The sequence below is a fragment of the Coturnix japonica genome, chromosome 6 (genome assembly GCF_054131305.1).
Source record: "Coturnix japonica strain WE chromosome 6, WE-NBRP24, whole genome shotgun sequence".
NCBI classification, from domain to species: domain Eukaryota; kingdom Metazoa; phylum Chordata; class Aves; order Galliformes; family Phasianidae; genus Coturnix; species Coturnix japonica.
In genome coordinates this window covers 1,718,187-1,731,084 of record NC_140668.1, presented here as the reverse complement: position 1 = coordinate 1,731,084, position 12,898 = coordinate 1,718,187, and the positions used below count along the sequence as shown (strand labels likewise).

General features: G+C 37.6%; 1 protein-coding gene across 3 annotated transcripts in view; it reads right to left on the bottom strand.

Annotated features, from left to right (window-relative positions):
- The window catches only part of LOC146760220 (uncharacterized), a 54,261-nt gene that overhangs the window by 4,885 nt on the left and 36,478 nt on the right, over positions 1-12,898 (bottom strand). The window contains exons 25-35 of one of the 3 annotated variants that reach the window (XM_085550735.1): positions 12,020-12,203; positions 10,287-10,433; positions 8,746-9,702; positions 8,354-8,506; positions 6,911-7,086; positions 6,649-6,715; positions 5,330-5,407; positions 2,756-2,868; positions 2,207-2,348; positions 1,147-1,440; positions 225-457 (exon numbers count right to left, since the gene is read on the bottom strand). In XM_085550735.1, coding sequence (XP_085406861.1) covers positions 225-457; positions 1,147-1,440; positions 2,207-2,348; positions 2,756-2,868; positions 5,330-5,407; positions 6,649-6,715; positions 6,911-7,086; positions 8,354-8,506; positions 8,746-9,702; positions 10,287-10,433; positions 12,020-12,203 — 2,544 coding nt within the window. Of the gene's footprint in view, positions 1-224; positions 458-1,146; positions 1,441-2,206; positions 2,349-2,755; positions 2,869-3,787; positions 3,923-5,273; positions 5,408-6,648; positions 6,716-6,910; positions 7,087-8,353; positions 8,507-8,745; positions 9,703-10,286; positions 10,434-12,019; positions 12,204-12,898 lie in introns of those variants that run through there. The other 2 variants (XR_014947347.1, XM_085550736.1) reach the window with 2 other exon arrangements.

Genomic DNA, 12,898 nt, shown 5'->3' with positions numbered 1-12,898 from the left:
ACACGGGCCAGTGATGCCATGACTAGTGGTGTGACTGCTAGAACACTGAAGTGAAATGATGGTGGTTCCAAAAATAAAGGGGAAAGGTTTTAGAGGGTTACGCTTACATCCATAGTGCTGACAAGACACAGAAAAAGGATTTTAGGAGGAAACAGTACAAGGTTTTTCATGCAAGCTACTGCTACTTCACGTCTTGTTACCACTCCAAAAAAGCATGCACTTACCTTTCCAGCTTATTTGCTAGCCTTATTCTCATTTTCATTTCTTCACGATAGAGCTCTTTGTATTTTTCCACTTCCGCAAGCATAGATTCGTTTTGAAAAATATTGTCTTTGGTATTTTTTATTTTGTCCAACTCACATTCAAGCTCTTTTATTCTGCACTTCAGCTGGTCTCTCAGCGAGGCATGATGATTTTCTCTGATTTGTTCTATCTTGTCTTGTGAGGCTGCCTGGACCTGAAGCAGATAATACAATTTCAACCACTGCAAAGAAAAAGTGAACTGCATCTCCCCATACGGTTGCCCATAACCAATTTAAAGGGCCCAGTTTTACTCAACTGAGTCAACTGGACCTTCTCACTACTATCAGCAATCAAGGCAAAACCCTGGAACCAACACGTTAAATAACTGTTTTCATCCACACAGATCTGCTCTTAGCAATATTACTTATGAGAGCAGCTACTAAAAGAATGCTATGGCTGTAGGACAGGGCACACAAAAAGGATTCTACAAAGAAATTATGAGAATCCCATCCCTACTCTTTCTGCCCCACGGTAACTTCAGTGACTTCTTCCCTGAGCATTTTATCCTGTACAATGATAAAACACAACCTGTACGTACGGCCAAGCCATCTCTAAGTTATAGCATTCATGTGATGAACAGCAATAACAAGATGACCAGATGGCCATAGCTTCTTCTAAGAACTGCAAATCAGAAGTCTGTCAAGGGAAGGCTATTAGCTTGGGGACCTGCAGGCAAATTACACACACAAAAGCACTTTCGACAAACAATTTTCCATTCTTCCACTTCCCTTCAGGAAATACAGAAGTATGGCACTAACACAAAAAACCAAAGTACGAACAAGAAATGACAAAAACCAAAGTTACATAATAAAAACTACAGACATACACAACAAATTCATTTACCTCCAAAAAAAAATTGACTTCTTGCAGTTTTTGATTTATTTCTTGTGCAGCTCGCTCTTCCACTTCTTTCTTGTATCGTTCGATTTGGTTGTAAGTCATCCTGTGCACATTGTGGACAGCCTCCAGATGTTGTCTCAGGTTTGCCAACTCTTCTTTCAGCTGGCATATGGTCTTCTCTAGTTTTTCATGTTTTTTCATGTTTAGAGCCAGCTCTTCTTGCAAATCATGCTTTTGTCTTTGTAGTTGGACACATTTTTTACACTCTAAATCCAGCTGATGAGAAAGTTCAGCAACCTACAGACAGTAATAAAATGAACTTAGAGGGGTGTAAAATTATTCTCTGAAAATTTATGAAGGGGAAGACCATCAAGTCTGTAACTGTCATCTGCTGACTCAGTACCCGAGTCAAAGGAAAGACAAGATCATCTTTTAAGAGAAGAACAACTTTTAAGTTCTTGCCAATAGGGTTCCATGACTTACAACCTTCCTCAGTTCTGCAGCAAGTAAAAGATCAACAAGTAGCAAACTAGCAGAATTTCACTTACGGGAGTGTGCTGAAAGGCACTAGGGCCATTCTTTTGTGCACTGCTCTACTGCTTGATGGAAATCAAACCACTCTACCCAGACAGCAGAAAGAATGCCTATCATGCTTCAGGGGGAATGTTCCAGTACACAGTTAACTGGGCACAGGAAACAAGTACTCCTCCTGCCATTGCTCTTGAAAGCTTTGTAAACAGTGCTTCAAAAAGCAGCTTCCACAGCAGTGGTAAAGGAAGGTATTTTCTCTCTAGGTCAAATCCAGTGTCTGGTTGCAAGAGTATGTACAAAATATGAGATGTTTCAGTACTTTCCAAGGTCAACTGTGAAGCCAATTTTCTCTCCCAGAAATATAACTTTTCCATACCTACTGAAAAGAATATTACAAGTCTCTAGAAATTAACATGACCCAAAGAAAAAAACCACCACCAACAACAAAACAAACAAACAAACAAAAACAAAAACAAAAAAACAAACAAAAAAAAACCAGCAAAAAGAACAAAAAGAAACAACAAGAACTTGCCTTTGTTCTTAATTTTTCAACTTCATTCACCATTTCAGAATACCTGTTCTTCATTTCTCCCTGGAAATTAAATTGGGAGTCTCTTTCTTTGGCTTCATGCATCTTTAGTTTTTTCACAGCTTTCTTCAGAAGCCTCTTGAACCTGCACAACAAATCAGTCAAGAAAATAAGCAAAGCAACTAGGTATCTATTTGTCACGCTTGTACAAGAAAAGCATAGCTATGGCTTGCTTCATTTTTAACATGCTCAACAGGCCAAAAGTTAATAAGAAAAACCAGCATTTCAATGCAGTAGATCACCTGGAGGGTCCAAATTTCACCTCAACAGAGGAAAAAAAGACTTCCCTCCCAGAAGTGCAAGGCAGCCTACATTTGCTCTTCTTACGGCAGCTACAGAAAATCATAGGCTCATGTACCAGAACTGTCTTGCAAGAACTGATGTGAGATCTGAATTTGTTCAGAGTTAAACACACCTACTTTTACATTCAAGTTCCTTAAAGCCTGACTTCTAACCTACATGAGCTCTCTTTCAAGTACTAGTGAACCATACCTGTCACGTTCCTTCTGCAGTTCAGTATTTCTTTCCCTTTCCTGGTCAAGACATGCTTCAAGTGGTCGTTTCAATTCTATCGGCTTCTTCACCTGCTTTCTTTCATTCTCACACTTTCAAAAAACAAACAAACAAAAATACATGATACACTCAGCACAGGACAGTACACATAGCAACTCCAGATAGCACATATCCATCCCTTTGCCACATTCAGCAGAACACTGAGGCACAGGATTCTTGTAAACATTTAAATCACTTCAGGCTTCACACAAGCGGGCCAAGAGCTAGGGATACCAATTAACGCCCCTGCTGAAGCAAATGCCCCTCTGCCCCCTTATTGGGCTTCGTCCCAAATAGCTGGAAAAAAGATGCTAGAGAACAGCTTCCGCAGTTCCTCTGCTAATAGGTCAGCTTGCACAGGTAGCCACAGCCCTGGAGAACACTGCACACTCTACAGCATTCATTCCAATGACCAGCAGGCTCTTGTGGAAGAGTCTGCTTTTCTGGAATTCACCAGTGTCTTCTCAGTCATTACTTCCATATCTTATTTGTGGGTGTTTACTAATTTAGTTGCTGTTCCTCATGGTGTTTTTTCAGACAAACCACAGGAGAGCTGGCAACTAGTTCTGTAGTTTGCATTTGCACCTTATTTATTCTGCAAGGGTTTTAAGCTCCTGTTATTCTGAAAACATGCAGCAGTTCCTCCATACACTGCACTGAAAATAAGGGGTGTTTTAATCCTGCTTGGAAATCAAGGGGTCAGACAATAACCAGAAGGAAATCAAATAAAGAACACAGGAACTGCTGCCTTGCTCCATGTGCTCAACTGGTATCAAACCACACCGTCTTTCTGATAGCACAACTCCGAGATATTCTCTTGGCTTTTATTCAATTCCTTCATGACTCCCAAATCACAATAGTACTCAGGGCCTGAGTAGCAGGGATATAAAATCAGAGTATGTAAGAACTAAAGAAAATGTCAGCATTGCTCTGGGTATTGGCTAGGTGTTAGGGACTGTTTTCTGGGCTCACTTCTTCTAAAAGCTCAGCATTTTCCCTACTCAGTTTAGCAATATGGTCTTCAAGGTGGGCTCTCGACTTTCAATCTTCCTCGCACATCATGCGTGAGCCTCTGGATGTCATAGCCAACATATTCTGATTTTGTATCTATGGAAACAACAATGACAAAGGGAATGCCAAGATAACCAGAGAGACAACACTGCACATGAACTGCATTACAAACTAGTAACTCAAATGGAGGCAGGGCTAAGCTCTCACCACTAAGGATCTATAGTGAATGTTACACTGAGTTTATAAAAGATGGCTTGAGAAGCACCGTCAAGAACAGCACTTAATGCTAGTGGAAAAAGTGAATGCTCTCTATACGATAAAATGAGGTTACATCATTTGGAGATAAGAAGACACACATACAACATTAACCCACAATTTTCTTCATGAAATTCTCCAGATTTCATAATGATACAAAAATGACTACATTTATAACTGTGCCCACCACTTAAAATTCCCTACACTCACTGACTGTGAAATAACTGCAGATCTCCTCAGAGCAAGAAAATGTTTTCAGAACAGCAATGTTACTTATCCTTTTACACAAAGGAGCAAAGATTTGCATCACAGATGCATTTGTGTGTAAACAAGTTTGCTTACTCAGTTCCCTTTGTAAAGAATGAAAGTTGCCTACATGCTTTGAATAGCACATTTTAAGAAAAAGAGAGACATCCCTGACCTACAGAAGGACATAAAAACCTGACCTTAAAGGCTTATACAACAAACTCATAAAACTTCCTCATGTGTCTTTACAGGATATGTTAAATGTCGGTTCTCTGTATGTGACAATGTATGGGTAAAATACAGAAGTGTTAAAAATGTTAAAAACCTTCTAATTGGTATATCACCAAAAGAAGATGACAGAAAAGGAACCTGGAAAAGAACTCAGACTTTTCTGGTGCAGATAATCAACAGCTTTTCCCTTCCACTAGATCCTTCTTATTCTCCCTATAGCAGCTTAATTTTCCAACAGCAAACTAATTAAAGAATATTCCAAGGTTACACAAGATGCTAAGCCATGCATGGGCACCAGCTACTTCCCAGCTGCCTGCCACTGACTGCACAGCATTACTTCACCTAGTTGTTCTTTCCTTACCTCAGCCCCCTGCGGGGCAGTAAAGTACCAACACATATTCACAAATGGAAAAAGAACCTAATGAGCTCAGGTGGAAACTATGACAAAGCTCTGAAGATAAAATAGATTTCTCACATCCAGGTTTCCCCTCCCAGATCTGAACCACACATCTCCCTCCTGCTGACATTGTCCATCCTATCCATCAAAAGAATCATGCTGATTAACACAAACATTTTCATACTACTGCAAAGATAGAAATGGCAGCAGTGAAAGGTGGAGATTTACAACCTTTACCTTTGAAGGTGTCTTGCCCTGAAACCAATTTTGTCAGTTTACTTGTACTTTACAGCACACCCAATCTTTCCAATCAATTACCTGCACACAAGAAATAAAAAGAGTAAACCAGTTCTTTGCAGAAGTCATTGAGATACCTGCTGATGTTGATATTCTTCTACAACAGTCTGTACTGTACGTAATCCGGTTATCAAATCCTCTAGATGACTGTGAACCTAAGAAAGCATCAAAAGAAGGAAGAAGACACTGTCTTTCTAGACCAAAGTTCACATTTCATTATCAAAAAAAAAATTTATGCATATCTTTCCAGCTCTCTACTCTTTTCATACTTACCCTCGTCATCAGTCATGAGAAATACCAATGCTATGATAAAACTGTTAGCAAATATCACCTCTGCCATTTGGCTTCAAGGAGGCAACTGTGCAGAATACAAAGAATGTCCAATCATAGGATCATAGAATTGCTCAGGTTGGAAAAGATCTTCAAGTCCAACTGCAAGCTAACCATGCTACCCTAACTCTAACAGTGAACAAAGTACCTTCTCCCATCCACCATACATTTGAAAACCATACTTTCTTAACCAAGGGGGAAGAATAAGCACTTCTTTATTCTTCTGCCAGTGTCGGTACAGCACAAAGTTCAACATTCATGTAGAGTTATTTTCAGAATCTCTTCAACATTATTTAACAACCACAGGTATAACAAGGCCCCCAGTTCATTGTTTAGATAGAATACAAAAATAATTTGCCTCATATAAACCACAGGTGAAATCATCTTATTTCTGCTAATATCAATCACCTTATTTATGGCAATACCACTGAACAGGGGCAAGTTGCAAGCCTTTCACCAAGCTCTGCAAATAATACCACAGGGATTCCTCTTTACCATTTCATAGAAACAAATACACATCGAGCAGCCAAAGGAAAAGCAATGCCACACAGCAAAATCTCTGAGGAATATAATTCTTGTCCCACAGCCTGATGATGTCAGTCAGGTCTCTGGTATGAAGCTCTTGGAACTGTCACACATGTAAAATCTGTCATTTAATGCCATGACTGGCATAAAGAATGAAATATTTAAACCAGCTCACTAGTGTCAAAATCTCACCATATATATATATATATATATATATATAACCCTATATATATATATAGGGTTAAGTATACAACTTAACAACTAAATAACAACTATATATATATATATATATATATATACATACATATAGGGTTTAGTAAGACTTGTTATATTATTATGGGAAAACTCTCAAAACTGGAGAATAGACCATCAGGATTTTCAGAGTACCCTACAGTCACACCACAGCTCAGATGACTCAGCTCCCCTATGATCCCCAGGAAAACCACATAAATTCCCCATGAAAAATATCTAAATAGGCTCAGAAGCTCACAAAAAAAATTAAAAAATAAGTAAATAAAAGGGAAGTTTATGACTGGCTTACTGATGCTTCAGTTCTCTTGTCCTGGTGTTGCGCAGCAGCTTCCACTCTGGCATTTTCCATTTCAAGCCTTAAAGAGAAGCACAGATCTTATTAGACAAATCCATAATAGCACACACTGCAAAAGAATGGTGTGAAAGAATGCTATTTAAAGCAAGAGCTTCTTTTAAAATCATGTATTACACTGATGATGCAACAAGGCAATTCTGATGTTTTCAGAGAATCCCAGAAAGCAAAACCTTGCTTCACTCTGTTATTTTCTTACCGTTGGACATGTTCTTCCAGCTGCTTTATTGTAGAAATGCTTCTGGAAGCTGCTAACAGAAGGTCTTTCATTTTTTGGTTAGAAGCTGATATTTGTCTTTCCTTATTATCTAGGTCAGTCTTCAAATCTTGAATGCAACGCTCAGATTGAATACGCTGTTGTTCAGACTCATGTAACTGTAAAATAGCAATGAGAATCCTCAGCAGCCAGGTTAGGTTCAGTATAGAGAGCTCAGTGAGCACTGAAGAATTTGAATATTGCATGTATCTACATACACCCCCTACCCAAAGTACTGGAATCGTTTCCAATTCATTCAAGCCTTCATTTCTCTTAGCAAATGAACAATAACAGATGATATTTCATCATCTGTGACACTGGCCTCTCCCATCTGTACAAAGGATTTTCTATAACACCATTATGAGCATTGACACTGCCAATCCTACCTTCTCAGTGACTTGTGACATCCTGAAACTACTTGTTTGCAATTCTATCGAAAATATTAACCAAAAAACCTCATCCTTTTCCTAAAGTGATTTCACAGCTCATTAGTACATTATTATGGTAGATGTTTCAGAAAAAAACCCACAACTCTCACAGAGAGCAAAAAAGAAACTCAAATTCAGCTGTCCAGTATTTCTACTTTTTCTCAGAAATCAGACACCAATCTTGGCCAAACCAAAAGCGATAACCTGCTGAGACACCAGGTCATTTTGCAAAGCAGCTTATCAAATACAGATCTTCTCCAGCTAAAGACATAATGACCTCGTGCCGAAGACCACCCAGTCATGGACACCAAGTGCACAGAACAATGCAGTTCATATACTTGTCTTTAAATCTATACCCCTGAATTTATTTCTACGATAGGAGGACATTTGCTTATACTTTGAACTCTCTGCTCTGATTTGGCACAGGCATGACTGTGATCACAGATGACAAGGGGCAAGTTGAGAAGACTAAGGGGATAAAGACCACCTTATAGTGTTTACAACCAACCTTATAAGACACAGAAAAACAATTTGTAAATTCAGAGCACCTGTGTGATGTTGCTTCAGATAGTTGGTAGTTTGTACACATCCCATCCACAAATAAATTCTTAATTGTGTTTGACACCAGGAGAGGGAAGTAAGTTGGGAAAAGAAAGAACACTGCTACAACACCCTGGAGCCACAAGAAGAACTTTAGCTGTGGGGCTGAAGAACGGCTCCTACTTGCAAAAGAAACTAGTTGGCTTTTTGATGATTCTAGTAACACTTATCTTTCACTACAGAGGAGGAGGCCAGCTGGCAAAGATTTCACCAGCTTCATGAATTATGACAGGGTATCACTGCTAACCTCCTTAGCTCTCTCTGGTACTTGCTCTCAGAACATTATTTTTCTCTTCTTCACCAGAAACAGGGAAAAATCACCCTCAGATTTTATGTGTAAGTTACAGCCTCTCTGTACCTTAGCTTTAATCCTGTCCAGTTCCTTCTGCAAGTGCAATTTGTCTTCCTCAAGGTCACTGCGGTAGCGTGTAGTAACTTCAAGGGAAGCTTCTGACATAGACTGCTTTTTAAGAGCATCAGCAAGCTCCTGCTGCAGCTGTCTGACCAAACCCTAAGGAAACAGATAAACATGAGGAAAAACATGAAACCTGACTTTACTCCTTTAAACTGACTATATTATACAGTTCAGCCATTTACCGGTCCTCCTTAATTCTAAGAGAAAAAACAATGAACCACAACAAAACAACACAATTTGGTCCTATGTGTAAAACTTACACCTGATGCATTTTAGAAATACAAAATCATTTTATGAATTGAAACATTTTAATTTATTCTAATTGTATAGCTTACCTCTCTTTCTTCTTTGTCAGTCTCATATTTAAAGACTTGTTCCCTTAAATCAGTACACTTGGTATTTAATTCCTTGTTTCTCTCTTCCATGAGGTAAACCTGCTTTTCACTGTCAGCTCTGAGTTTATTGAACATATCATGAAATCTGTCCTGGACATCATTCACAACCTTTTCTTTGATGATCTCCTTTTTCTGCAAATCTTCCAGCTGCTGACGGAGTAAAAGGTTTTCACTTTGGAGCTGGGACAATCGTTCCTGCATAGATTCGTGCTTTATCATAAATTTACTGACTTGATCTTTCTCAAGTTGCCACGCATGCTCATTTTCTTTTGCTTGACACTGGGCTTGATTTAAGTCTTTTTGTGTCATTTCTAAAAGCAGTGTTTTTTCTCGAAGTGTTTGTTTCAACTGGTGAAGCTCGTTTTCTAGACTATTAACTTTGCTTTCCGTTTTACTCAGCTGCTGAGACAAGCTCTTGTTGCTCTCTCGCACCTCAGAGAGCTCACGATGGAGCTTGTCTTGTAAACGAAGCCATTCATCACGTACTCTCTGAAATGTTCGTTCGGCATCACTTTTCAATGACTGATGACGTTCGAGATCTTGAACCACTGCATTCAAGCGGGAACAGAATGATTCAATCTCTGTTTCCAGTCTGTCTTTGCTTTCTTTTTTCTGTTCAGGCTTGGAAGTTAGCATTGCAGATTCGGTCCTGAGTAAATTCAGCTGTCCATTGTACTGAAATACTGTCTGTGTTAAGGTTTCCTCACTCAGTTTAAGTTCCTTCTGAAGAGAATCATTCTTTTCTTTCAAAGACTCATTTTCCTCTAAGTATTTTCCTTCATCCTCCTGGTGCTTAAGTTTTACTTGATCGAGTTCTAGTCTTAGCATAGCAATCTCTTCTTGCAGTAACTGATTTCTGTGTACCAGATCCTTTTCTCTGTCATTAGTGTCAGATTTCTGTGTGATAAAGGACAATAATGAATAGTTAGTTGGGAAATAAATTCAGGTTTAACCCATCAGGCAGCTAGGCACCACACTCTCATCACTATGTGGGATGAGGGAGAGAACAGGAAACAAAACAGAACTCATGGGCTGTGATAAAAATAATTTATTAAGCAAAAAGATGAAGGACATGGAAACAAGAAAGTGATGACAGTATAATAACGAATTCAAAAGCCAAGTAATAGGATCACAAACAGCCTCAGCCAGCTTCTTTCCTAGTTAATCTCCAGATATCTGGACATTTCATGGGTAGAAACCTTAGAAATGATTGTAACAACTATACAGTGAAGAACAGCAGGCAGTTTAAGAGACTGGGAACACAATGTCTTATTTTCCAGTGGCTTCCTACTTCCACATGCAATTCAGGTCTATGTGGGATTGATGATGCTATTCAGAGTTTTTAGACAACAGTAACAAAATTTGGTTATATTGATAAACTGTAGATAATCCACCAAAAGGCACAAAAGGTTATTTTTCTTAAGGTTTTAGAATGAGCACAGTGAAGTATAACCAAATTAATTAGGAATGGAACTGCTTACCTCTGAATTTTTCCCGATAGTTTTTCTTGTCTCTTCTTCCAGCTCCTTCTGTCTCCACAGGTGGTTGCTCAAAATTCCTTCTTGCAGAGCTCTAGCACTCCTTTCATTAGAGAGCTGTCTCTGTGTTTCATCACGCTCTTCTTCAACCTACAGTAATATAGTTGAACTTGTGAATCTTGAACAAAATCAGAATTAGCAATACCTTCCTATTTCATTCTTTTTATTCTTACATTCTATTAATTCTAGTAAGAGTCATTTATCATAAAATCATAGAATGACCTGCATATCAATTTTCCATGTTTGCAAACAAACATCTTTAGATTTATCTGAATTGAAAGTTATAAGGATAGTGTGAGTCCTCTGCACAAATCAGCATCATAGAAGTTTTATACTTAATGAATCTCCCTCTATAACACAAGAAAAAAACAAACAAACTAGAACTACTATTCTTGAAAACATACAGAGTTTAAGTAGAAACCCAAGTTATCTTTCTAACAAACTATATATACATACTAAAACCAGAGATGGACACTCATATGCTTACAGTCAAAGATTTAAAAACATCTATTCATCAATATGAGCACTAACACTAAGAACTGCAGAAAACAAATGACTAAGATTTCCAAAAGCACAATAACTACACTTACTTTACCCCACTGCAAGGTCTTAAGTCTACATCTCTTCTACTAATATTTAGAAATGCTTCAGAAAATGTGCCAATCCATTTTCAGTTTACCAAAATCTAGCAATACTGCTGGATAAATTGAGTTGTATGAGATTTCCAAAGGCTATTAATGAAGTGAGACACAGAAGAGGACTGACCAGCTGAACAGCAGACCAGGAGGTAAACTAATGCCAATGATGTCCCTGTTAAATCCAGGCAGACTGAAAGAGGTGATGCTAACTACTTACTGCTTCTGCCAGAGCAACGTGGCCACTGAGGATCCCTAATGACCACTTTCACATGTTCTTAATATGTTTGCAAATACAAGTTCTGAAAATTTGAGGCTTACTATTTATGGGGAAAAATACAACAGAACAGACGGAATTTCCAAGGTATATTTCAAACTGCGTAGAACCATGACAGGAATGCTGAAAAGTAGGTAAAGGCCAGTGAAAAGACCCTCAAAACTGTATGTAAGAACTGAAGAATTCATGCAGGTTGTGTACAGTGAGAACATCATCATCTCAATTGCATTTAATAAGCCACTAAACTTGTAATAAAAATAAAGGTGAGAGTTTTTCTGGATTCAGTCTTGATTGTAAGCAATTGAGGCAATTTACAGATTATCAGGTAAACAGTAACATTTAGGCCTAAATTTAAATTCATGTAAGTATACTTGAAAGAATACTACAAACAGTAACTGTAATTTCCTTCTGAAGAAAAAAAAACAATAATAATAAAAACATTATATATATATATATATACACATATAATATATATATAGATATATATATATAGACATACATATACACACACGCGCACAGAGTTCTGTAGTAATTAGGAAAAATAACTCAAAGAGAAGCTTTGCCTGAAGCACAAACCAAACTATAATTCTGAAAAATGTGAAAAGGTATCATGAACTTGTTTGTTCACGCTGGTTTCATGACAATGGTCCTCAAAATGCACCAAGATAATTACCTAATGTCTCTTTCACCAACAAGTTGAACATATTAGCATAAAATATCAGTTTGAAAGAAACAGAAAAACAGAAGATATATATTTAATATACCTGTTTCTTGAGCTGTTTCAGCGTTATTAACTCTGTTTCTAAATTCCTTACACGAAACTCAAGTTGTTGTTTTTCCTCTGTCTCTCTAGAATATTGATCCTCTTCCCTCTTTAGTTGCTTTCTTGTTTTTTCATATCGCATTTCAGCTCTATGTCTCTTTTCCTCTTCTTCTTTCACAGAAAATCTGGGATTTAAAAGAGAGTATTTGAGGAATTAAAGCACTGACAAAAAAGTAAATATGCCACATCATGAACCAGGAGAAACAACTTAAAACTGTAGAAATGTCACACTTTTTCAAATATAGAAGTTTTTCTGCAATTTTAAACTTTTAACATCACTCTAATTTCATTCCATTAGTGGTGGAAGACACCTTATACATGAGCTGCACAAGACTGACAAATAAGCCCTTAAGTGATGTACAAAATTCATCATGTATTTCCATGTCGACATAGGTAAACATGAACAGTAAACCATGAACTTTTACTAACAAAAATACACTGTTTTTAATATGTTGATCATCACCTATATAGTACAGATTCATTAATGACTGCAAGTAATACCGATAAAACATCACATCACTTATCTAAGACAAATCAAAAACTTTTAAGAAGCCTTCCCTAAGACTATAACAACTGCTTACCATGTGTGGATGAACCTTTTCATTTCTTTTAATAAATTAAAGGATAAGGATAGTGTTCAAAAAAAGATTTGAATATCAGCAACCACTAACAAGTAGTTCAAAACATTGGCTGTAACATCAGTATTGAAGCAGCTTATTCTAAAGGAGAAAGATTTACATGTAGTCTTTAGCTTCCCAAAAAGTACAGCTTTTACTCATGTATAGCTAATACTGTTTTGAGATTTTACATAAAAGAAAAA